This window comes from Antechinus flavipes, chromosome 4, assembly GCF_016432865.1.
Source record: "Antechinus flavipes isolate AdamAnt ecotype Samford, QLD, Australia chromosome 4, AdamAnt_v2, whole genome shotgun sequence".
NCBI lineage: Eukaryota > Metazoa > Chordata > Mammalia > Dasyuromorphia > Dasyuridae > Antechinus > Antechinus flavipes.
In genome coordinates, this window is record NC_067401.1 from 189,137,190 (window position 1) to 189,162,109 (window position 24,920).

At 39.4% G+C, this 24,920-nt stretch overlaps 2 protein-coding genes and 1 long non-coding RNA gene across 6 annotated transcripts; 2 read left to right on the forward strand and 1 right to left on the reverse strand.

Moving 5' to 3' along the window:
- Positions 1 to 1,855: 1,855 nt before the first annotated feature.
- Positions 1,856 to 3,224, reverse strand: LOC127561031 (uncharacterized). The gene is made up of 2 exons (XR_007953450.1): positions 3,089 to 3,224; positions 1,856 to 2,849 (listed from the first exon to the last, which is right to left on the reverse strand). It is a non-coding gene; the product is annotated as an uncharacterized LOC127561031 (long non-coding RNA).
- Positions 3,225 to 3,358: 134 nt separating this feature from the next.
- On the forward strand, positions 3,359 to 19,200 carry TRIM39 (tripartite motif containing 39). Of its 4 annotated transcripts, none has more exons than XM_051996112.1 (10): positions 3,359 to 3,464; positions 4,148 to 4,231; positions 5,731 to 5,922; positions 9,094 to 9,143; positions 10,475 to 10,934; positions 12,148 to 12,243; positions 13,533 to 13,763; positions 16,085 to 16,107; positions 16,592 to 16,707; positions 17,202 to 19,200. In XM_051996112.1, the coding sequence occupies exons 5-10, from the start codon at positions 10,479 to 10,481 to the stop codon at positions 17,747 to 17,749; spliced, it is 1,470 nt and encodes a 489-aa protein (XP_051852072.1). In that variant the 5' UTR covers positions 3,359 to 3,464; positions 4,148 to 4,231; positions 5,731 to 5,922; positions 9,094 to 9,143; positions 10,475 to 10,478; the 3' UTR covers positions 17,750 to 19,200. The 4 variants fall into 4 exon arrangements, with proteins under 4 accessions (XP_051852072.1, XP_051852073.1, XP_051852074.1 ...); XM_051996114.1 differs by lacking the exon at positions 3,359 to 3,464 and adding an exon at positions 3,500 to 4,053; XM_051996113.1 differs by lacking the exon at positions 9,094 to 9,143.
- Positions 19,201 to 20,439: 1,239 nt separating this feature from the next.
- Positions 20,440 to 21,699, forward strand: RPP21 (ribonuclease P/MRP subunit p21). The gene is made up of 5 exons (XM_051996116.1): positions 20,440 to 20,557; positions 20,652 to 20,752; positions 20,846 to 20,928; positions 21,215 to 21,340; positions 21,497 to 21,699. Exons 1-5 carry the CDS (start codon positions 20,501 to 20,503, stop codon positions 21,511 to 21,513), a joined length of 384 nt encoding a protein of 127 aa, XP_051852076.1. The 5' UTR covers positions 20,440 to 20,500; the 3' UTR covers positions 21,514 to 21,699.
- The last annotated feature ends 3,221 nt before the right edge of the window (positions 21,700 to 24,920 follow it).

The window sequence follows — 24,920 nt, forward strand, 5'->3', positions numbered from 1 at the left end:
GAGATCTAAGCCCCGGACATTGACAGTATCCAAGGAATCTCATTCAATTTTGAATGGAAGCCTGAGCCTCAGACTGATAATAAAAGACAATTCAGATTTCCAAATCTTTGCAGAAGTCTGAAACTGGAATTTGTTTTGCCAAGGAAGCTCTCTTCTTGGCAAGGCTGCCTGCCAGGACTCTTGCCCACTGTAAAGATGTTCTCTTCTCAACGTTATCTTTTGTTATTTCCCTGACAGAGCCTTACCCACTAACAAGTCTGTCTTTCTAGCAAAGGGGGCTTCTCAGTGCCAATAATAAAATTCCCTTTTGCCACACAGACTTTTCGGGTTTCCTTTGCATTGGACTACCAGAGGGGATTCTCCACGCCAATTCTTCACCACTAGCCTCATCATTTGCACCTCATCAGCAGAACACAAGGGCATTACTTTGAATAATTTTATTATGATTTTACACCCCCACACACACATGCACAATGAACCTAATGAACATTAGTAGCAATGTTTTATTTAGCAAACATTAAATTTTATATACATATATATATATTTGTTCTACCTTTTTTAGTTACCTCTTATACTCATTTTCTCAGACAGTATAATCTGCATATTTGAAAGAATAAAACAATTACCAAATACTTTGTACCAAAGATCTGTACTAAACTGGGAATACAAAAACAAAAACACAGTCCTTAACTTCACGAAGACATAAGGGAACATTACACAGGGAGAGTAGTTTCGGTATGGGCAATAGGGCCATTTACATGCTCTTTCCAAAGGCAAAGGTAGTGTTAATTTTATTCTCAAAGCAGGAAAGTGAGCTCAAGTGAGTGAGCTCAATATTTATAGATTTGAGAATAATGTGCCTAGAGATAAGGTGCAGGTGTGATTGCTAAAGGAGTGAGAGAGAATGAAAAGAGGAGCCAGAATAGAATTTTCCTACATTTTTCAGTTTCTTAAGGTGTTGTAAACTGCTGAAGTTTCATTCAATACAGCATTTAGTAACTATATTTGTGTTATACTGTACTGTGTACAGTACTGTACAAAAACCAATATTCCCTGCACTCGATACTTATATTTTCTTTGGGAGATATAATATTACTTATACAAATAGGTATATACAAGATAAATTGAGAAGAGGAAGTATAACTGGGAAGATCCTAAGAGGTTTCACTTTTTTTGGTATCTTAAAAAGTTTGTGATATCTAAGCTAAATTTTAAAGGACAAGGATTCCAAGATGAAGAAAAATGCATTATATATACAGAGATCTATATAAATAGATATAAATATATATTACATATGTCTACAGGGAAAAAAAAAGGAACTTAATATTAACAAGGAAAAAAGATGGATTCACAAACAGTTAAGACACTGGGAAAATAAAGCACACACTCAGGAAAAGCACTCAAGATTAGAAGAAAAAAGTTCCAGCTGGGGAAATTTAGATTAGCCATAATCAGTGCTTATCTCATCCACTGGATGTTTATTGTGAGGCTTAAATGAGACAATCTATGAATTCATCTAGCATTAAAAATGCTATATAAAATGCCAATTTTTAATTTTTGTTCTTCAGCCTGCCCAACTCTCATACACCCCATTAAGGGCCCGTGGCAAAGCTACTTCAGGAGTGTTTTGCCATTACCTTCTTCTCAGCTCATTTTACAATTCCTTAACTGAAATAAATAAGGTTTAATGACTTGCCTAGTAGGGTCACATAGCTAATAAGTAGCTGAGGACAAATTTGAACTAGGCTGAACACTATACACTATTTATCTACCCCCAACTATTTAGTCGTAGTAGTAGTAGTTGTTGTTTTTAATACATTCTGCTGTTGATGATTGGGGAAAAAGATCTGAAAAGACTTCTAGGAGGGTGCAAGTAATTTGGATCTTTTGAAGATTTCAAAGAGGAGACAACTGGTGAAAAATAATCTCATTAAAGATGTCTGAGTAATAGCTAAAAGTCCAATTTGGCCACAATGTTTGAAGTACAAAATAAAGCTAACAAAAAAGGCAGTGCCGTGTTATTATGGTTGTGTATTTGGAAGATGATTTGAAGAAGGAAAAGACTAAAGGTAAGGAGACCAATTTGAAACCTATTGCAAAGTAGTTCAGGTGAAAGCTCTACTGTGTAGGGCTTCCAAAATGATTTGCAGATGCAGTACAAAACTAAAAAAACTAGTCTTCAGTTTTAAAAATTCTTCAGATAACCTTAGCAAAACTTTTAGAATTTTCTCAACGTAGGCTGAACTAGTTCAGTATCTCAGGCCATAGTTGTCATTCTTTACAAGTTTAGTAGTAACACCTTCCTGGGCATATCAACTCGCCCTCCTAGTGTTATGGAATTGCTCAAGAATCAATTCTTGTGGATTTAAATTCAAGACTGCAGACTTCCCCAATTCCAGCAGTCAGCTGAGACTTCCGAAACCTTAACAAGCTCGATAATATCTCAGAGCTCAAACTCTCTAGGCGTCAGTGAAGAGGCGATCTGGATCGGGATTAGAACCGAGGTCTTCAGAGTTTAAGTGCATTTTTTTTTTTTTTTTTAACACTGAGGCCACGCCGCCTCTTTCCCTCCCACTTTCAAAATACCTTTACCTACCTGCTGTAATTCTTACTGATCCGTTATGGACGGACGTTACGTAGCTCACATTCACAAAGCACTTTAAATGCTTTTAAGCAAAACGCTTTTCTTGCGACAGACAGACCAGTGAAGTGAATTAATACTTAATTCCCATTTTAATTTTAATTTTGATTAATCTTCCCACCACGGGCGAAAGGCGAAATCGGCACGGCTGGCCATCGTACCTCCGGGGATCCTGCCATAGACTCCCGCTAAAATCGCTTCCCAACCTCTGAATGCGAAGAGAGGGAGGAATGTGGTCGTCCTACTTTCCTATTGGAAGACCCATTCATCTCGCTCCAGTCCCCAGACTGCCGAAGAGGGAACCCGCGGCCACCTGGGCTTAACACCTCATCACTTCGGCCACTCTAGCCCATACCCGCTTCTCTGTGGCCTCAGGTGGCTCCCGGGCGCCTGCGCTCCCATGCCCCTCCCACTCTAGCCACCACCCACCCTTCTCCGAGGCTTCACCTCCTCCTGTGGCCTATTCGAAAGCGTGCGTCACCAACGCCTCCTCCTTCTGCTCTTTTCGGGATGGCCTTGTTGATCCATTGGGCACTTACAACGCAAAAGCCCAAACCTACCTTCCCTTAATCCCTTTTCTTGCCCCAGCTGATCGGGAGTTGAGCCTAATTTATACCCACGGCGTGTTGGCGATGGCATCACGGGCTCCTCCCCCCAGCCGGCTGAGGGCAACGAGGCTTCAGCTCGGGGTGGGACTCGTGGAGCGTAGATTCCGCTTCCGGTGTGTATTGTGTGTATCTTTCGGGGGCTGGAGGAGGCGGCAGTGGCCTCGGCAGCTCCGGTCCCCCGGTCCCCCGGACCCCTGGACCTGGACCTGGGGGAGGTAAGTGGGAATACCTTCCCCTCCCCTCCGACTTCTGCTGCCCTTTTCTCCCTGACTGGCTTCAGCTCTGTGCTCCAGCGTCCCCGCGCCCTGTTACTACGTCACTGCCACCCCCAGCACGTAACAATCGCCTTCCTCCTCCTGCTTGGGGGGCCGGTGCTAACGTCACCTTTGCCCTGATGATGTCAGGACGTCTAACGTTGTCTAGCTACATTGCCTTACCATCTCCCCTCTACCATATTTTTTTCATGAGCCTCATCGTTCAACTTCATGATGTCATAGACGTCTTGCACTCCATCATAACAGTCCGAGATACTCTGCTCTTGTCTCCTTTTGGAGTCACACTCACTCTTACTGCCAGCCAGAGGGCTTGTTTTCCTTACCCCTCCCCGAAAAGTCACGTTTGGCAGAGCTGGAGAGAGGAAATAAGGGTGTGCTGGGGAAACTGCTGGGGGCCAATGCTTGGAAGAAAAGAATAGTAAAGTTAGGGACTCCCAAAGATAGGGAGAAGAATGGTAATTCCCACAGTTTGCCTCTCATCCACTGGCACTTTCAGAGAAGGAAGAGAATCTGTTTCATCACTCACAGAGTCAGTATCTGTTGGGTTCGAGTTTTGTCTTTGGTTTCCTCCATAGATCTTCTAAATACTTGACCATTTTCCTTCTTTTCCTTTTTTCCTTCAGGGCTGGGTGGTCCTTCCCTTTTCCCATCCTAATGCCCTGTTCAATATTGGCTCCTAAGCTACAGAGACTACAACTCTTCCCCAGGTGAGTAAACTTCCCAGCTTTTAGATGTTTTATGAATGTGGCAAAAGAAGGTCGTAGAGCTTGGGTCCCTTATAGGTAGGAAAATGTAAAACTTAATCTAGCTCCTGGTTGGTGAGGAAAGGATTACACAGGAATAGCCTGGACAAATTCACAGAGAACTACAATGCAAATCAATAAATGTTTATGAAGCTCAAGAATATTATGTTAGGTCCTGGGGATGGAAAAAAAATGAATGCTAGTTTCCCCCAATGGAGACTTTAATGAATTCAGGTAGGTAGGAGATTAGTTTTAATTGATACAGAATGTTTGAAGAATCCCAGGATTCCTTTCTTTACATCCTTTATTTTTAGGCTTCATTGTGCTTTAATGCCTGATGAGACATACTATACTACCACTTACTCCCTTTTCCTTCCCTTCTCCTACCAAAAAACTTCCCCAGAATCTAATAACAACTAAAGAAAATGAGTAAGGAGAAGATGTAATGTGAGACATTAGTTTGGTCACACAAGTCTTTTCTTTCTTTGAATCATATAGGTTTTTCTTGGTGGTAGGCATAAAAGAGAGGTGTGGAATAGGAGTTAGAAAGGGTTATGTGTTCCCTGTATAGGTCAAGAAGAAAGTAAAAAGTGCAGAATTTCTTATGTACTGAACATTTTTTTAAAGACTGGACTAAATAAAGATACTTTTTTTAAAAACAAATTTTATTGGTGTATCCAAAATTTTGTATCAGTTATTTTGCCTCTAAACGCTACAAAACAAACCCAATTAAGCAAACCAACATAATGATGGACAATTTTGAACAGTTATAAGCAATCTTCTATTCCTTTATTCATCATGGTAAGGGAGATGTTTTCCTTACTTCCTTTCCAGGGCTAAGATTGATCATTAAAATCACTCAGCTTTGAGATGACTTAGCAGATTTTATTAACATTATTGTTGACTTAATGGAAGAAAGTTATTTTGACCAGTGAATTATATTTAATAGAGATCTTTTAAAGTAGTTTTTGGTAGTAAGCTATGAATTGGGCAAAAGGCAAGTATAGACTTGAGGTAGTTAAAAGTATTTGCATCCTGGAAAAAGGAAAAATATAGGCAGAATAAGTTATTGAAAAATTCAAGATTTCCGTTTTTCCTTTTTAAAAAAATCTCTACTGCTTAGCAAATTTTGTAGCACAGAGTAGAGTCAATACTTTTTGATGGATTTCATGGAGTGAAGGAGTAGAATGGGTTTATGTTAAAGAATTTCTAATCACTGCTGATTGGAAGTATGCTTGACAACCTTTCCTGTTTTCAAAGGTGATTTGCTTGGATAACCTAATAGGCATGTTTGTAACTCTTTAAATGTGTGCACTGAGATGAATAGATCCCCAGCATCAGGAGGCATATTAAGACAAGATGTACCCAAAGAGCAATGAAGCACTTTGTGAATCATTTCAGTTAGAAAGAGGCAAGGTGCACACCTTTTAACATTGTTACTTTCTGCTGGCTTTATCTATCAGGCCTTCCTGAAAAGAAGCAGGGTGGCATCCTCATCCCAATTCAAGTCCTGGAAAGAGTGAGGCATGAATGACCATGAGGAAATATATGAAAAAAATTGGTGAGGAATAGGCTTAGAAGAAAGATGAAGAGCAACTCTAGGAGAGAAGAATGATTGGGACAAATTGGAGGATGGGAAAAAATAGTAGCTACAGGTGAGTGGTTAGAAGTTAACTTGAATGTGCTCTAGGGTAGAGAGGAAAATATTTATCTTGTATGTATCACAAAATTTGATGTGGAGATTAGTTCTTTTTTTAGTTCTTTCAATAAAATGTTTACAAATTTTGAGTATGAATGATGATAATAATAATGCTTAGAAGGACAGCATGAAGAATATAAGTCTACAAGGGTAGACCGATTTGGAGTCGTAGTTCTAGGAGGAAGAGGAGATGTAATTTCTGAGATCCTCATCTGATACTTGTGGTGGAACTTAGAAAACCTGAATCTAAATCTTTTTTTTTTTTTTTTTTAATGGGGGGGGAGGGAGGAACTTAGGTGGCACAAAGAAAAGAGCACCAGCCCTGAAGTCAGGAGGGCTTGAGTTCAAATGTGACCTCAGACACTTAACACATCCTAGCTGTGTGACCCTGGGCAAGTCACTTAATCCCAATTGCCTCAGAGGGAATTTTTTTTTTTTTTTAAATCATGTTGCTGATTGTGTTCATGAGTAAATTATTAAATTTCTGAGTTTTAGTTTTGTTATCCATAAATTGTCAGTTGCTGGTATTTTTACAATCTCAGGAGGTTTGTCACTCAAAATAGAAATCTGCAAGTCATCTGCATGGATAATTAAACCCATGAAATCTGGAGTTAATAATGTCACCAAAGGAGAGACTCTAAAGTGGAAAAAAAGTTTCATATAAGATCCTTGAATCTTGACTCACAGGGCCAAGATATGAATAAACAGCAAAGGAGAATGAGAAAAAATAGTCAAATAGCAGTGGAACTACTATTTAGGAGGTGGTGATCAACAGTGTCAAAAGTTACGAAAAGATCAAATCAAGGACTAAGAAATAAACATCAGATTTAGACATTAAGAGGGACATTGCTAATTTAAGAGCAAGCAATTACAATTAATGTGCATAAGGTAGAAAGGTGAGAGAAAAGGAACTAGAGAAAGTAATAGATAGCTTTTTCTAATAGTATGCCCAAGAAAAGGAAGATAAATGATAGCTTGAGTGTAGGTGGTATAGAATCTAGAGTCTAGTGAAGGTTTTAGGATGGGTAGAATTGAGCATTGTTCATAAGCATCAGGAATTGGGAAGTATTCTGTTCTTTACCAAGACACTATCATCAGATAATTTATGGGCATGACCAATAATTAAAGCAAATATACCTAATCTTCCACAAACTAATTTCATCATTGAGGCTATTCTGAAAAACATAAAGATCAGAACACTTTCAGTGTCTTTAGTAGATAATCTTAATGGTTTATTCTGGATCAGAAATTCCTTGATTGTAACCAATCTGGAGGTGTGGGCCTCACTGACTTACCACTGAGTTAAGAGTGATAATTAACAGAAACAGCCTCTCATCATTTCCAGAAGCCTTTGAAGTTTGGTTGATGTTCAGAGAATGTGCTCTCTTCTATTAACAACTAAACCCTCCTCCCTCCCAGGTCATCATGCCATAATGAAGTAAAGGTCTCAGATTCATTTGGTGGCTCTGATTAATTGATAGTAATAAATAAAAGCAATGAAATTATACTCCAAATCCTGTATAACTCTGCTGCTGGACACCAGTTATATAAAAGGCCCCAATGCCTATATATATATATATATATATATATATATATATATATATATATATATATATTTTTTTTTTTTTTTTTTTTGCCCTAGTTGGGACCTATGATTTTGGAGAGGGATAAGAACTTTGAAATTTCAGATGAAGCAAGTCATTCTATTCATTCAAAGCATTAATTGAGACTAAATTGCACAATTGCACTGGTTTTCCAAGGGTCCCACAATCATTATGTATCCAAGATAGGACTTAATACCTGGTTTTCCTGTCTCCTCAAGCTAGCTTGTTATCAGCTTTGCCTCCTAGGACATGAATACAATTTTAAAGTGTCATAAATTTGACCTAAAACTAAGCCTTTACTATGTGATGGAAATTTTATTAGGTAGATGCTAGAAGAGATTCAAGTGTAAAAGATATTTGACCACTGTCCTGAGAATATTTATCCTAGTAAGGAGTGTGTGATTATACAATAAATTCTTACATAGGGCTTCAAATTTATAAACTACTTTCTTCACAACAATCCCGTGAAATAATTAATGAAATCACTATTATTCAGATGAGGAAACAGAGTTAGATTAAGTTAATTGCCTAAGGTCTTGACCCTCGTCTGGCTCCTCTGAGTCCAGCAATGCTATTTGAAGCCAGAAAAGTGCAGAGGTTATTAGTGACACAGGAAAGACACTAGGATTAAGCAGGACCAAAAAAGGCTTCTTACAGAACATGGTATTGTAACTGAGATTTGAAGGAAGCCCGGTGTCAGAAACCTGGAGAGAAGAGAGCAATACCAGATGAAAAGCCAATGAAAATTCAGTCAGAAGATGGAGTGTCATAGAGGAACTGCAAAAGGGGTTCAATGATATCTAGACAATTATAGAAAGGTATAAGGGTCCAAGTTATTGAAGGACTTTGAAAGCCAAACAGGATTTTATATTTAGATCTTGAATCCACTAGAATTTATTGAAAAGGGCAGAGAGGGTTAACATGGTACAGACTTGCACTTGAGGAAGTTGCTGAGGAGAGGTGAACTGGAGTAGAAAGAGACTTGAGGCAGGAAAACCAACCAGCAGGCTATGTAATAGTCTAAGTATTAGAGAATACGGGCCTGTACCAGAATAGTGGCATGGTCAGAGGAGGATAATAATAAAGGCTTATCAGGTCCGGTTAGTAGGACTAAAGAAAGGACAAAGTGGAAAAATATTCAGAAGTAAAATGACAAGTTTGGTAACTTTTATAAATGAGTAAAGGAAGAAAGTTCAAAAATAACAAAGCGGTTTCAGTTTGGAGAACTAGGTAATAATTTAATAGCAAACGTCAATTAAGGATTTAATTAATAAGAAGAATTTTGTTTTCCTGTAAAATTGAGGTCTTTGGAAGGATAACATTTGATACTTAGGCCTCAGTGGCTTCCAACCTTTTCTAGTATTCACATGAAGCTTTGATTTTGAGGGGGGGAGGGGAATATTCTAGAACCTTAATATAATGATAATTGTATTATTATTATCTATTAAGAACTATATTATGACAAAAGACTTACAAATGTATTAACTCATTAAAATGAATTTGTATTTTATCCATTCACATAGATTTGAAAATAAATGCATATATGTGACATACTATATTGAGCCTCCAGAAGGTATGTTTACTTACTTATTATATATACTAAGTCATGTAATGAAATAGGTTGGAACCCACTGCTTGAAATAAATGTCTTTGTAATAAGCAGAGGTATCCCATGCCTTAGAGTTGACTATTTTGCTTAGTTATGTTGATAAGTGGATTCAAATTGATGCACTCTGATAATTTATCAGCTCACTTGAGGAGGGAAAATAATTTTGTAATGCAATATTACTATAAACCATTGCTAATAGGACTAACTTGTGAAAATGATGGGAAGACTGGGAGCAAAATTAATAAACCTTAATAATTTGCTATTAGAACAATGCTCATAGAAGCCCATAAAAATTAACTAGGCCTAGTCAAATTTCATTTTTAGAAGTATTGTGCAAATGTCCTGTTGAACAGAAAGAGAGGTATGGTTATTATATAAGTAGAGCAATGCTATTCAAAGCAAAGATAGTTCTTTTACTCAGTCTTATGTCATTGCAAAATTACCTGTATGAATTTGAGCTAATCATTTAGCACCTGGACTTCACTTTCTTGATCTGTAAATGAGGGAGTAAGACCAGATGGCTTCTAAAGGTCTTTTCCAATTATAAAAATATATGATTCTATTTGCTATGTTTTATTGTGGAATGATTTAAGTGAAAAGGTTCAGAATATAAGATAATTATTGTAACCTACCTTTTGGGGTACTTTATAATTTTCCAAAGTATCTGCTATGTCTGCAGAAAAATTGTGTCAGACTAGGAATATATGTAAAGAGAAGCTTGATTTTCTTCAAAAAAAATTGTTTTCACAAATTTTTTTTTACTTATTTGCATACACTCTATGGTAATACTTTGCATTTGTATAATGTTTATAGTCTTCCAATATGCAGACCATTGTGCTGGGGATGTCTGTATATCTTACATACCTCACTGAGAATCAAAGAAGAAAGTTCCATGAAAGCAGGGGACTATCTTATCTAAATTTAGTATCCCCTCAACTGCCCAGCATAGTGAGATGTGGAGGTGGGAGGAGAATGGGGATCTATAGAAGAATCCAAGAACAGAAGAGGGGATGTGCCAAAGAAACATAGCAGGAAAACATAATAAAAAGTACAGAATTGAGAGCAGGGTCAATGGAATAAAGACTGGCAAATATGCTTTTAAAAAGGTATGGGATTAAAAGTTTAGAGTATGGCAAGGTAACATGGAACACATATGAATAAAAATACTTGGTAGTTTCCAGACCTATAGGATCAAACATGAAAATTGGAATCAGAAATGAAGATGAGAATATTTGTTGGACTAGGGTATCAAAAAATTAAAACTAAATTTATCTTCTTTTCTTTCCTACTATAAGGTGAATGATGGCAGATACAGGCCTGATTGAGGCAGGGGCCTCAGCGGCCTCAGCGGCTACAGCTCTGGAGAACTTACAGGTAGAGGCAAGTTGTTCAGTGTGCCTGGAGTACCTGAAGGAGCCTGTCATCATTGAATGTGGGCACAATTTCTGTCGGGCCTGCATTACCCGTTGGTGGGAAGAACTGGAAAGAGATTTCCCCTGTCCTGTTTGTCGCAAAACATCACGTTATCGCAGCCTCCGGCCCAACAGGCAACTGGGCAACATGGTGGAAATTGCCAAACAGCTACAAGCTGTCAAGCGGAAGACCCGGGATGAGAGCCTCTGCCCCCAGCACCATGAAGCCCTTAACCTCTTTTGCTGCGAGGACCAGGAACCTGTATGCTTGGTGTGTGAGATCTCCCATGCCCACCGGGCTCACACCATCGTGCCACTGGATGATGCTGCACAGGAGTACAAGGTGGGGAACCTGATGCGTGATGCCGACGTGGGGAGAAAAAGAGGGAGGAGCAACAGAGGATGGGAGACTCCATTGGGTAGAGGATTGTAAGCTCCTTGAGGGCAAGACTGCATCTGGTCCACATTCTGTAAACCTCCCAGAGCTACACACACAGGGGACGGCTCAGTACGTCCAGTCATCTCAATTATCCACGCGAATGGAAGCAAACAGTGGTGAGGATTATCCAAAAATCATTTATTTTTGACTTTGCAGCACATTTTGGGGCCTTATGTGTGAATTTTGGTGTGTCTGATCTGGGAATTTACAGTATTTTGCACAAATAAATGACATCATTTTGAGAAGTCCTGATTGGGAGAAACTGGACAACGATCTGGCCTTCCCTGACTCCTTTCTACCTATCCCTTTACCCCAGTGTGTGTACACACACACACACACACACACACACACACACACACACACACACACAGAGTTCTCCCTTGCCTGGGAACAAGTAGTTTCCTATCTTTTAGACTGATGGAGCACCAGTTTCAAGTAGAATTTCTTTTGGTGTTTGCACATGTTTCTATGATTGAGAGTTTATTTAAATTACAAGATTTCCTTCCGGACTGCAGAAGGAAATATTTAATAGCAAATAGAGAATAATATATAAACATTAAGTTTTTATCACCTACTTTGCTGAATTATTTATGTTCCTAACTTAGATACAAGATTTGAGTTAATTCATGTGAGTAATAACTATATTTAATGATAGAAAAACAGAGGGGACAATAAGATGAGTGGACAGATGGAAAAGGAGTATATTCCTTGAGTTAAAATTGGGGACGGGGGGAGGGCGGAATAGTAGGGAGGAAGCAAGCAGGGGAATTGCTGGGGATATAGGAGGGAGCGAGGGAAGGAGCAGGAAAAATACTGAAAATTAGTAATGACCAGTGAATCCTAGGTACTATATCTAGTTGAATAGGAGATGAAAAGAGTTGTTGGTGGACTTTGAGTTTAGGGCAGCAATTAGATAAGTGAGATTTATTAAGCAGAAGATTGGATATGAATTGTGTACAACCATTGGTTGGTGGTGGGATGCTGAATGAATGATTTTAAGTGTGATGAGGTATAGTGGTTGAAATGAGAAAATCAGCAAAGAAAAGTGAGTTTGAAGGATTGGGCAGGTGATGGTGACAGCCAGCCCCCATCACCTTTCACAATCCCTTCATCTCAGGAGAAGCTGCAAAAATGTCTGGAGCCTCTGGAGCAGAAACTGCAGGAGATCACCCAATGCAAGTCATCTGAAGAGAAGAAACCTGGGGAACTCAAGGTGAAAATACTTGGGAGGGAGAGAGTTTAATTAGAGCTATGCTGTGGGTATGATCCTTAAAGACATAACTAAAGGCTACTACAGGTCAAATCCCATTACAAGAGTACCATTAAAATAGAAACTTTATCATGATAAAAATATTTTTATGAAGATCTGTATATTTAGCTTTTGCAGTTGCTAAACTCAGTTTATTAATGCAATGGATGAATATTGACTAAGCAACCACTAGGTACAATGCACAAGACATAACCCAATTTTCTTTAAAAAAATATTGGGGCAGCTAGGTGGCACAGTGGATAGAGCACTAGCCCTGAAGTCAGGAGGACCTAAATTCAAATCTGGCCTCAGACACTTAACACTTCTAGCTGTGTGACACTGGGCAAGTCACTTAGCCCCTAATTGCCTCAGCAATAAATAAATAAATTTTAAAAATATTTAAGGTGAATAACAGCAGAGCCTATAGCTTTGAAATTTATTATAGCCAATATCATGATACCTTTTAACTTTAATATATTACATTAAAACTACTTTATGTAGGTTTTCATCCTAAAATATCATAACGAATTTTTTTTACTGAATCCAATTAAATTTTCAAAACTTTTAAATCAAGAAAATAAATTGTTAAAAATCACAAATTGTATTTTATCTGTTCGGATGTTCACCGCTCCCTTACCACTAATCCACTAAAGCTAATAGTCTGTCACTCTAGTCACTCTATTCTGAGAAGTTTTAATTGTATGTTGTTTGCAAAATATTTCTCAACTATACTTACAGAGAACATCTCACTTGCTAATATACTGTAAAAGTGTAAAGGGGAAGAAGAGTGGAAAATTAAGCAGAGGAATTCAAGCAACTCCCTTCTTCAAACATCCTAAATTCTCAAACAACCCTGCAAAACCAAACAGCAGACTCAGAAAGATATAGGAACTTGGAGGAGTGAAGGGATGGGGTGAAGGTGTGTGCATGCCACCTCCTTGAAAGTGAATGAAAATTTGCTTTGGGGGTTTTCCCCTTTTCTCTTATGGTGTTTTGAGCACTTTTTTTTTTTTTTCCCAATTGCTAACTCTTAACCCTGTCAAAGACCTGTAGAACTCAACCTCTATAAGCTTGGAATATTATTTCCTGCAAATGTACTCATTACAAAAGAAATTGTTATCATGAAAATGGGTATCCTTCAGTTCCTTATAATGGGATTTAACCTGTGTTAATTCATTTAAGTGGTGGCTTGGGGGTTGAGCTACAGAATTCCCATTTGACCCTATTGACATATATACCTTCTCTTTTCTTAGCGTCGAGTGGAGAGTAGGCGGCAGCAAATTGCTGGAGAGTTTGAGGAATTACATAGACGGCTAGAAGAAGAACAGCAGCTTCTGCTTTCTCGATTGGAGGAAGAGGAGCAAGACATCCTGCAGAGGCTTAGGGAAAATGCTGCACAGCTTGGGGAACAACGTCGAGACCTTGCCCGCCTTGCTGCTGAAATAGAGGGCAAGTGCCTACAATCAGGTTTTGAGATGCTCAAGGTGTGACTTCCTCTTCACTCTCCTCACCTCCAGCTTTCTCCACATCTAAAATCAAACCCTTATAAATAACTGTACTATTCATTCTGTCTGCCTAGGATGGCTTGGTGTAGTGGAACACGGGATTGGGTTTTTAAGACTGATTCTGGTCTTGGCTTTTTTAGTCTATATAGAGCTACCCACTCACCCTCTCCAGGCTTTCAAAGTTTTTTTTGCTTGGGTGGAGTGAGGAAACCTGATTTCAGATCCTGACTTTAGCACTTGGCACTAGGCTGTGTGACCTTAGGCTAGACACTTAAGCTTTCTGAGTGTTCATTTGTAAAATGGGAATATGTTTTCACTACCTACTTAACTCAAAGGACTGTTGTAGAGAAATCATACTTTGTAAAACTTTAAAGTGCTATGTCCATACAAGTTGCTTTTATCAGGAACTATACTCAGGAAGCCTTCACAGGTCTTTATAAGTTTGCTTTAATGAATCTTAGAAAATTTTTTATCAAGTATATGTAAAGTGATGCTTTTGAAACAGTTCTATTAAGCAATTAACAAACTTATAGAAAATGTATTTGTGCCATTTTCAATGACAGATTAATGAGAATTAACAAGTATGTATTATTCATTCACAGATATTACTTTAATTGTTCTATATTCTTTCAAGTTTTGATGTTCTATCATCCTCATTTGCTTGAGGATTTCCATGAAGGCAGAAACTATCTTGCTAATCTTGCTGTTTTGTACTCACCAAAACTCAGGACTTTCTACACATGATTACATGCTCATAAAATAGCAAGATCTATTATAATATAAAGGACCCTGGAACCAGAGGCAGAAAACCTAGATTCAAATTCCTAGGCCTGACATCTTCTGTCTTTACAGTGTTGGACAAATCACTTCCCACTTTCAGGGACTCAGTTCTGTCATATGTAGAAATGAAGGTAACCCCTAGTTTCCTTTTGACTTTAAAATATCATGATCCTAAATGATGATAATGGGGATCTAAAATTGCTACTGATACATGATTCATTCATTCACAGTCTTTTACTCTGTAACAAGGTCCTTCTGGTTGGGAGGTAGATGTGAGGTGGGAGGGAGTAGATTTAAGACCTATAATTCCATCAGTATGGAAAACTCAAGACTCAGAATTTTTAGGGTTTGGAAGGGATCCAAGTAGTTACATAATCCAACCAAATCTCAAAGGACTCCCACTATAATGAGAAATTGGCATCCAAAATACTGTTTTTTCTGACATTAGAACTAAATTTGCTTCTCTATGACTTCTACAATATTGTTCTGGTTCTGCCTTTTCCATCTGATAATGGCAACTTTTTAAATGTTTGAACACAGCTATTGTGTTCTCCCAAGTCATAATCCTCAGATTATGTGGACTCAGGACCCTTCATCAGCTTAGTTGGGCCCTCCTGCCCACTTCAGATTCTCTCCAACTTATCCATGACCTTAAACTGTAGTGCCCAGAACTGAGCCAGAATAGCCCCGTAAGATATGACCAAAGTAGAGGGGCCTGCTGCCTTCATATTCCAGGAAGCTGTGCCCCAATACAGCCATTGTCATTTTTGCTGTATGGACTGCCATATTATACATTATGCTGATTCACAGATTTCAATCCTAAAATCCCTAGATTTTCTTCAGGTAAATTGCTGTTTAATCATACTCCTTCCCCCAACATATACTTGTGAAATTAGGGGGGAAGGGTTGATCACAAGGGGAAAGTGGTACATTTATCTCTGTTGAATTTCATTTTAATACATTTATTTTAATGCTATTCTTGCCTGCCAGGATTTTTTTGAATCTTGAGTGTGTTGTACATTTGGTGTAGAAACTCATTTTTCTGGTGCTTATCACACTCAGTTTGTGTCTTAATGGCCTGGACACTAAAGTTCAAGGGGGTCACACAGCTCATGGGCTTCTGATACAGGACTTGAACTCAGATTTTCTTGACTCTAGTACCAAGATCCTGTTCACTATGCCATGCTATTTCCTCCTTGTGGAAGAACACAGTCAAATATACATGAAATAATTTGGAAATAATATCTGAGCATCATGATAAAGTAATAAAGTTGAACCTCAGATTGCAAACCCAACAAAATGTCAAGTTGAGGATAGGAACTCCATCAAGAATTTTCTCCTCCTCACTTGGCTCCATTCCTTTGCTCCTCCCAATTCTAGGATGTTTTGCTCTCTCTGGAGATACTGAATTCTAACCCCTGGGAACCTTGGGAGGACCCCTCAGATCTGGGAAGCGCTAAAGTCTGGGAGTAGAAGAGCAATAAAAATAAAAATTAATTCTGTTTCCTTCTCTCCTGCAGGATGTCAAAAGCACCCTGGAAAAGTAAGTGACTCCTTGAACCAGCTGCCTGTGGGGGGATCAAAGTCAACAGGGCCTTAGAGTGGGAAAGAAAGGTACCTACCATCAAGAGACACAAGGTCATTGGGACTACCTAGACAGCACCCTCTTCTCCCAGTTTATTGCTTATACTTCCCTGCACATAGAGAGCAATAACAGAATTCAATCGTATCTCAAATCTACCAGTTGGAATGGGACTAGGAAAGAGGGAATAAAGGGGTACAAAGAGAACTCTAAAAGGAGAAGTTATTTGGGGATCCTGTGCTGCCCTTCCCATCCACCCCCACCTAGCAGTTTGGATTAAGAATCAAACAGGAAAGGAATTTTTGGCTACAGTTAGGGAGCAAGGAATGGGAAGGACTGGAGATCACAGCTTCTCTTTGAAGACTTGGACAGCTGTGGCCCAGTTGCCTAGGGCATTTCCTTGATCCAGCCCCTTATCCCCACTCCCACCCCACCCCCCTCCCAGATGTGAGAAGGTGAAGACCATGGAGGTGACCTCGGTCTCCATTGAGCTGGAAAAGAACTTCAGCAGCTTTCCCCGACAGTACTTTGCCCTAAGGAAGATCCTTAAACAGCTGATGGGTGAGTTGGGCCAAAAAGAGAATTAGCTGCAAGAATATATAGGGAGGAGAGGTTCATTAGGTCTTTCCCCTCTGCCTCCTCAAACCTTCCTCACCCACTGACCTCCCTTGGCTGGTCTCCAGTCTCCCCTTATTCTTTCTTTCTCATACTTTCAGCCTTGTTTTCTCTCCTTCCCAATTAACTTCTTCCCTCTTTCTGGCCCTCAGTCTTTGCCCTTTCCCTTCTCAAAATATTGGGGCAGATTTTAGTGAATCAAAAAAATGGAGAAGGCCAAAACCTGAATTAATCATCCCTTAGCCAATTAGCTTTTGGATAGTCAAAGAGTTTGCTGTAAGGGAATACGTTGGGATTTAGGATGAAAATAGCATATTCCCTCCATCAACTAAAGTCAACCAAATAATAGTGTTTGGGGGATCTTAGAGAAGATAGGCCTTACAAAGTTAGGTCCATTGCATCTTTCCCACCTTCTTCCTTACTCTGGCTTCTTCCTGCAGCGGATGTCATCCTGGATCCAGAGACAGCTCACCCTAACTTAGTCCTGTCAGAGGACCGAAAAAGCGTCAAGTTTGTGGAAACTCGGCTCCGGGATTTGCCTGATACTCCTCGGCGCTTTACTTTTTACCCCTGTGTCCTGGCCACAGAGGGCTTCACTTCAGGTCGTCACTACTGGGAGGTGGAAGTGGGTGATAAAACCCACTGGGCAGTAGGTGTGTGCCAGGACTCTGTGAGCCGAAAAGGCGAGCTAACTCCACTGCCTGAGACTGGATACTGGAGGGTTCGACTGTGGAATGGGGATAAATATGCAGCCACAACTTCACCTTTCACCCCTCTCTGCATAAAAGTGAAACCCAAGCGGGTGGGTGTATTCCTGGACTATGAGGCTGGCACACTGTCTTTCTACAATGTTACTGACCGCTCGCACATCTATACTTTTACTGACACCTTTACTGAAAAACTTTGGCCCCTTTTCTACCCGGGTATCCGAGCAGGACGGAAGAATGCAGCACCTCTTACCATCCGGCCTCCAACAGATTGGGAATGATGATGGGAAGGGACAGGGTGGGATGTTAAAGTAATGATGGTGATAGGGGAGACAGGTATTTGGAACTGTGTCTCTTAATTTCCTGTGTCCTGCTGCTAGAAGTTTCCTTACTATCAGGCTTATGTCCTGTATCCTGGAGAAGGTGAAGTAGTAGGGAAGATTATCGTAGGAAAGATACTGGGCCTGCAAGAGAGTCTTAGAGATCACACACCTAAAGACTGATTTCTTCCCATTTTGTGAAGATGGGGGAGAGGTTTACTGAAGGAGAGAATGTCTTGGTTGCCTGCTCTTTGCTTCACCAGTTTCCTCATTGCCAGAGGACTTTAGGGGGCCCAATTCCCTCCAAAACAGAAATAGGTGCAGGGAACCCTGAAGTCTCTGTTCACCCATTTGGGGTGATTCTATATGTCCAGGACAGTTTTGTTCATTTGAGGGAAGCAGGATAATCTCTGTATCCCTAGAATGAAATAAAGGTGAATTGTCAGTCACATGGGAAGAAGAGTGTTAAAGTTGGTCTGGGTCAAAGCTAAAAGAAGATTGGGAAAGGAAAGTTGGGAAAAGAGGGTTGAAGACAAGCTAGAGATTCCAGCTACAGGGAAGGATACAAAATGAGTCTCCTGGTTATACCCTAGCTAGGTGTAGTAGAGAGAAAGAAAAAGTTGATACCTTCTCCAGCTTTCTTGAAGTTATACTGTCTCAAGCACATCACTGGTGAAGGTAATGAAAATTACAGGCAGAGAAATGTTTGGAGCCCAGAAATGCAAACACACTCCCCAAGATGACTCAGGAATTATGATGAAAGAATTATTTGTTTTTCCTGGCTATAAAAAGGATTTGAATATATGGAACTATAGCACAAAAGTGGGAAAGTAGTATGGTAATGGATGGAGGGTAGGGAAAGCACTGGATTTGAACTTGAGAAACAGATTCAAATCCTGATTCTGCCATTTTAGTAGCCACATGAGCTTGGACCAGTCCCTTGCTCACTCTTAATTGATTAGTTACCTCATCTGTCAAATAATGGGATTGAACTAGAAATCTGAGATCCCTTCTATATAATACTAATTGTAATATTAATGGAACCAGAAATATTCGTCTCTCATTCACTTCCTACGTTTGGGGCTGGCAGGATGGGTAAGGTGGGACCAGGCAGCACTTTTAACCTCATTACTAAGGTTTCCAACAATGTTTTTAAATCCTGAACCCACACTTGTATCTAAATCTCTTACCTGTCGTCATATCTAATTTACTGCCATGTTCAAACTAAGGCTCGCCAAAGTAGAATGAAGGCAGATATGTTGCCAAAAGCATACACAGTCTGTGGCTATTGATAAGATTTTGTATACAAGCAAGCATCACTGTCACAAGCTTATTGAGTGAGTGAATCGATTTGTCCTGGCTCCCTTCAACCTCCCCTGCACCTCCAAGCCAAAAAAAGTTTTCTCACAGTATCTCAGTCTCCGTATAGTCTCTTGCCAACAGTGGGCTGTTAAGTCCCACAGTATCCCAGTCTATTATAGTCTTTTACCTGGGCACTATTTATGGGCTGATAGTCATGGGGTATGTTAATATATAAATATTGAACTAGTGATTAATGAAGTTAATAGAATCTTATGGGAAAAGAAGCAAAAGATCATTTTCTCCATCTAATTCATTCAGAGTTCAAGACTCAAAAGTTCAAGAACTTTTAATTGTAATTAATCACATAGAGCTGGGAGGATTCAGAGGCTATCTAGTGTAACCTGTGAAAGCACTTTACAGATAATAAAGTTTAGAGACATGCTCCAGGTCATAGTGATAGAATGGGAGCTCAGTTCTGTGAGAACTGAGTGATAGTACACCTAGAATATATTCTGCACCAGATCTGAATGTCTATCTCCCCAGTTTTATTCTCTATCATGTTCTAGAAAGCACATCAAAGTGTGATGAGAAAAAAGTGGAGCTTTTTTAAATCTCTGGCACGACCCATCCTTGAGTTTTTGTGAAGGCATCTTGGGGTATGAAATTCCTTCAGATAGTCTAACTACCTTTTTGATTTGTATACCCTCAAAACTCTCAGGCCAGAAAGCAAGTTTGTTTTCATAACAGCTCACACTTAAGACTTGCAAAGTGCTTTACGTTATTTTATCCTCCTATAATCTTGTTTGGTAACTTAAGATTTCATGATCTTTGAACGTGGGGAAAGCTGTGAGATGCTTCTGCCCTATAACCATCTATAAAAAGTTTATATTACCCCAAGAGACAGCTACTGTAGTGAAAATAAGAGCTGGAGTCAAGAACCGAAATTTGAGTGAGATGTGTGAGCTGTGATTTTAAGTAAGTCATTTTTGAGCCTCAGTTTTAGTTGTAAAATCGTTACATTATGACTTGAGATTTTCATCTCTAGTTAGTCTATGTACATGGAGATTTGGCAGGAGTTGGGTGGAATTGGTGAATCCCAGGAAGAAAGCAAAAGGGATGCCAGACTTCCGAATTCTTAAGGACCATAGAAATGAAACAGGGAGGACTAGCACGGGAATGGGGAATAGGGGTCACGTGTGCTAGGCAAGCCTTTGGAGGCGGGACTGAGTGGAAATATCTGCCCTAGGAAGGCCTAATTTAGGGGCGGAGGAAAGGGAGTTTTGCCTTTTGAAAGCATATGCTTCTATAATGTCCGGGGAGACTACAACTCCCAGTAGGAGCCGCGCTTGTAGTCGCAAAGGGGCGGGGAGGTGTTCTAATAGGCCGGGTGTTGTAAGAGCTGCCGAGCCGATGGCGGGACTGGTGAAGGACAAGGAGGCATTTCAGAGACTCAGCTTCCTCTACCAGGTGAGGACACGATGGAGGGAGAGGAAGGAAGAACTAGGGCGGGGAGGTTCGCGTGGATCCGGAGATCTATCTGCGCCCCTTTCTTCTTTGTTAGGCTGCCCACTGCGTCCTAGCCCACAACCCTGAGAATCAGGCGCTGGCGAGGTTTTATTGCCACACGGAGAAAACTATCGGGAAGCGGCTTGTCCTGCGACAGTGAGAGCTAGGCGGGTGGGGGATGAAAGGAAGGGCGAACAAGCGGGAGAGGGAGCCTGAGGGTGATCTTACTGTTTGATCTCGCCCCCCAAGAGACCCCTCGGTGAAGAGGACCCTCTGTCGCGGCTGCTCCTCCCTTCTCATCCCGGGTCTGACTTGCACCCAGCGGCAGAGGCGTGAGTGTCACCTCCATCCTTGTGGTTTGAGGTGGAAATGATGAAGGGCAGACCCATGTTTTATTTTTGTTTCTCGAGTGCTTTATCTGGGTTTTCCAGAAAGTAACGTTATCTCGAAACTCTGCTACTATGGCTTCACCTAGGAAAAATAGGGTTGGTCTTCCCCTCTACCATTAGATGAACTGGAAAGGTCCGGGGGCGGGTGGAAGCTTTAGGGCTGGAGCCGGTGGAAGGAGAGGCGGGCATACAGTTCTCTACACCTGTCCTCACCCCCACCCCCTCCAAGGTCGCCAGGGTCAGCGCTGGACAGTACAGACTTGTCTAATATGCCGTCGAAGCCGCAGATTTCTCAATGATCCCAAACACCAGCTCTGGGTTGACCGGCCTGAGGCCCAGCTGGGGAACCAGACGGGTAAGGAAAAAAATATTCCTAATTGCAAAATCAGAATAATGGGGTGTATTAATCGAGGAAGACCTTGTATAAAATGGAATTTGAGGAATAAAGAGTCTTGAGTTTGATGGGAAGGGATACTATTTTGTCTCAATCTTTTTTTGCTTCTGTCTCCAGAACCCAAATTTGAATAGGTCTGCTGCACACTCAAGTCATCCAAATCTCAGTCCAGATATTGGGGAAGAGATTGCACCATCTGGCACTCAGAATGCAATGACTGGGAGGCTATTTTATGCAAACGTCTAGGAAACCTGAGCCATTATTCAGAGAAAAAGGATTCATTAAAATATTGAAATAAAATTTTGTCTTGCCCCTTTTTATTTTTGTGTCCAGTATGGTTTTTTCAAGTTATAATTATATCTAACTTTTCTCACAAAACCTGTAATAATGGAAAGAATCCTAGAATTGGAGTATTAAGGAACCACTTTCAAATACTACTGAGCTTAACATAATACTAAACTTTAGCTTTCTGGGATGATACCACCTCTGGCACCAGCAACAGATGTTCAATGGGAGGGATCTAATTTCCTACAGCCATTCATCACATGTTCAGAATCTCTATTCCTTGTCACCGACCAGTATTGCCCTTCTGTTCCTGTCATACAACTCTGCTTCTGCACCCCGTAGATTGGGCACAACCCCCAAAACTTGAGACAATACTTTCCCCACAGAGTTCATGGGAATAGTAACTCAAAATCTAAAAATGATTATGCCATATCCAGCCCAATTATAGTACATAAGACCTACCTTTGATCCAATATGTCAACCTTCCTTCTTGGGTTAAGTTCCTAACCAAATAAGATTGATAGAGAGGTTGATATGAAATAAAAGGAATTATTTTAATTAGATAAAATTTTAAAAATTTTTGCACAAAGAAAACTAATGTAACTAAACTTAGAAGAAAAGCAAGGCAATGGGGAAAAAACCTTTGCAGCAAGTTTTTCAGATAAGTGTTACTTCTAAAATATTTAAAGAACTGAGTCAAATTTATAAAAATAAGAATTATTCTTCAGATTATAAATGGTCAAAAGATATGAACAAGCAGTTTTCAGAGGAAGAAATCAAAACTATCACGTCATATGAAAAAAAGTTCTAAATCACTATTAATTAAAGATTTATGCATTAAAATAGCTCTGATGCAGCAACTCACACTCGTCAGAAAGGCTAAGATAACAGAAAAGGAAAATGGAAAATGCTCAGGGAATATGGGAAAATAGATACTCTACCATGGTGTTGGTAGAACAATGAGCTAGTCCAAACATCATGGAAAGGAATTTGAAACTGTGGGGAATAGATAAGGTGAAGAACTTACAGGAATGTATAAATTCTTTTTCTGTATTTTATTATTTCTGTGTCTCCCCTATGACCTGTATAATATGTGCAGGCTCATATCTACTTGAGCCTTGGCCAGCTAGAAACATATTTACTTAACCTGAGCTGATAACATTTATTGGTATTTGACATTTATCGATATTTAGTCTATTAGCTGTACCACTGTCTGCTTGATTAAGCCTGAAGGCCTGACTTTCTGTTTCCTAGAAATCAGGAGATTTCAGGGAAACAGAAACCTTGCATTCCAATCTCCCCAAATAGCAACAACCAATTAGATGCCTCCCCCTCCCCTTCTCAATGCTCTCTTACTTGTGATGTAATTTCTTGTATAAAAGCTATGTATCTTTACTACTTCTTTAGCCCTCCTATCGCAAGTTTTCTCTTTCTTATCTCGCGATGGGACAGCTCATCCTCCGGAGGTTTTCAATAAACAACTTTTCTGCCTTCTACTGAGTGATCTCTGAGTAGTCATTTTGGGTAAGGGTCTTCTACATCCCTCACAAAACTATAGCCAAAAGGCTATTAAATTGGGCATACCCTCTGATGCAGCAATACTGCTACTAGTTTTATACCTCAAAGAAATCACAGAAAGAAGGAAAGGACCCATAAATACAAAAACATTTATATTGTTGATTCTTTCAGTTGTGTCTGACTATTTGTGAATCCTTTTTGGAGTTTTCATGGCAAAGAGACTAGAATAGTTTGTCATTTCCTTCTCTAGCTTATTTCACAGTTTGTCAACTGAGTTAAACCATGTGTCTAGGGTAAATAGCTAATAAGTATCTTGAGACTTTATTTGAACTCATGAAGATGAGCCTTCCTGATTCCAAGCCTACTTTATCTCCTATGCCACCTAGCTGCCCTAATACTTATAGAAACTTTTTTTGTGACAGCACAGAACTGGAAACTGAGGACATGCTCATTAAATGTATGGATGAACAAGTTATGGGATATGGAACACTATTGTACTATAAGAAATGATAAATGGTCTACATTCTTGATAAAGGATACATGTTATTTCTCTGATTAGGATGGTTTAAGTTCTTTGAGGGCAGGGATTGTTTTTGTTTTTTCTTTGTAATAAATAATAAACATTTGTTTGATTAAAAAAATTATAAGTGAGAATGGTTTCAGAAAAAGCTGTGATGATTTAAATGAACATATACCAAGTGAAGTGACCAACAGAATAATTTCTATTGGAATAGTCATATTATTAAGATCATCAAGTGTGAAAGTCTTAGTAATTACTTAGTAACACAATGACCCATCACAGTTCCAAAGAATCCCATGACAAAAAAGGATTATATACACCACTTCCAGATAGAAAAGTGATGGATTCTGAGTGTAAAATGAAGGTTTTTTCTTTTTTTTTTTCCTTCTCGTAGAAATTTGTTTTCTTCATATGCATAATAGATGTTGTATTTTGTGCCTTCTTAATAGAAATTGAAGGGAAGGAGAGGATTTAGAACTGAAAATAAAATAAAATTGAATTTTAAATAATATGAACATTTCTATATACAAAAGAACAAAATGAATAGGTATAATTAAGCCTTTAGTATGTTCAAACTGTGCTATGTTCTGTGTATACAAATAGAAATGCTAAAGTTTTTGGTCCCATGAATCTTATATTCTAATGGGAGAGACAGCATATAATTAGCTGTCAGTCAGATGAAAAGGCCCAGTACTCTTTAGGTGCATCTGATTTAATATTATTTCCATTGATAAAATTTTAACTCTTTACAATACTGATATATTTTGCAGTAGCAAAAATTTCCTTACCAGAATCTTCAGTAGGTGGGAATTGCATAAAGAAACCTCAAATCTCCACGATATCATTTGTTTCCTTTTTTTAGGATATATAATTAATTGAACAAGATAATTTTAAAATTATCCTGCTTGACTGTCTCTCTTTGAACCTCCTTTTGTTTATGTCTGTGCCTTCTTTTAAATGCTTCATTGATGTTCATCTCTTTCTTTTTTCTCCTTTTTTCTGGTAGAGAGGAGCCATCACTATCAGTAGCAATTTCATTCTCCTAATTCTCTCTTTGTCTGTCTCCATCTCCGTCTCTGTCTCTCTCTCACACACCCACACCAAAACAATAATAAGAAAGGGGAAGAATTAAATGGACTCATAATAAATATGCATCATCAAGCAAAAGAAATCCACACATTGGTGAGATCCAAAATTTTGCACCTCTAATCCATCACC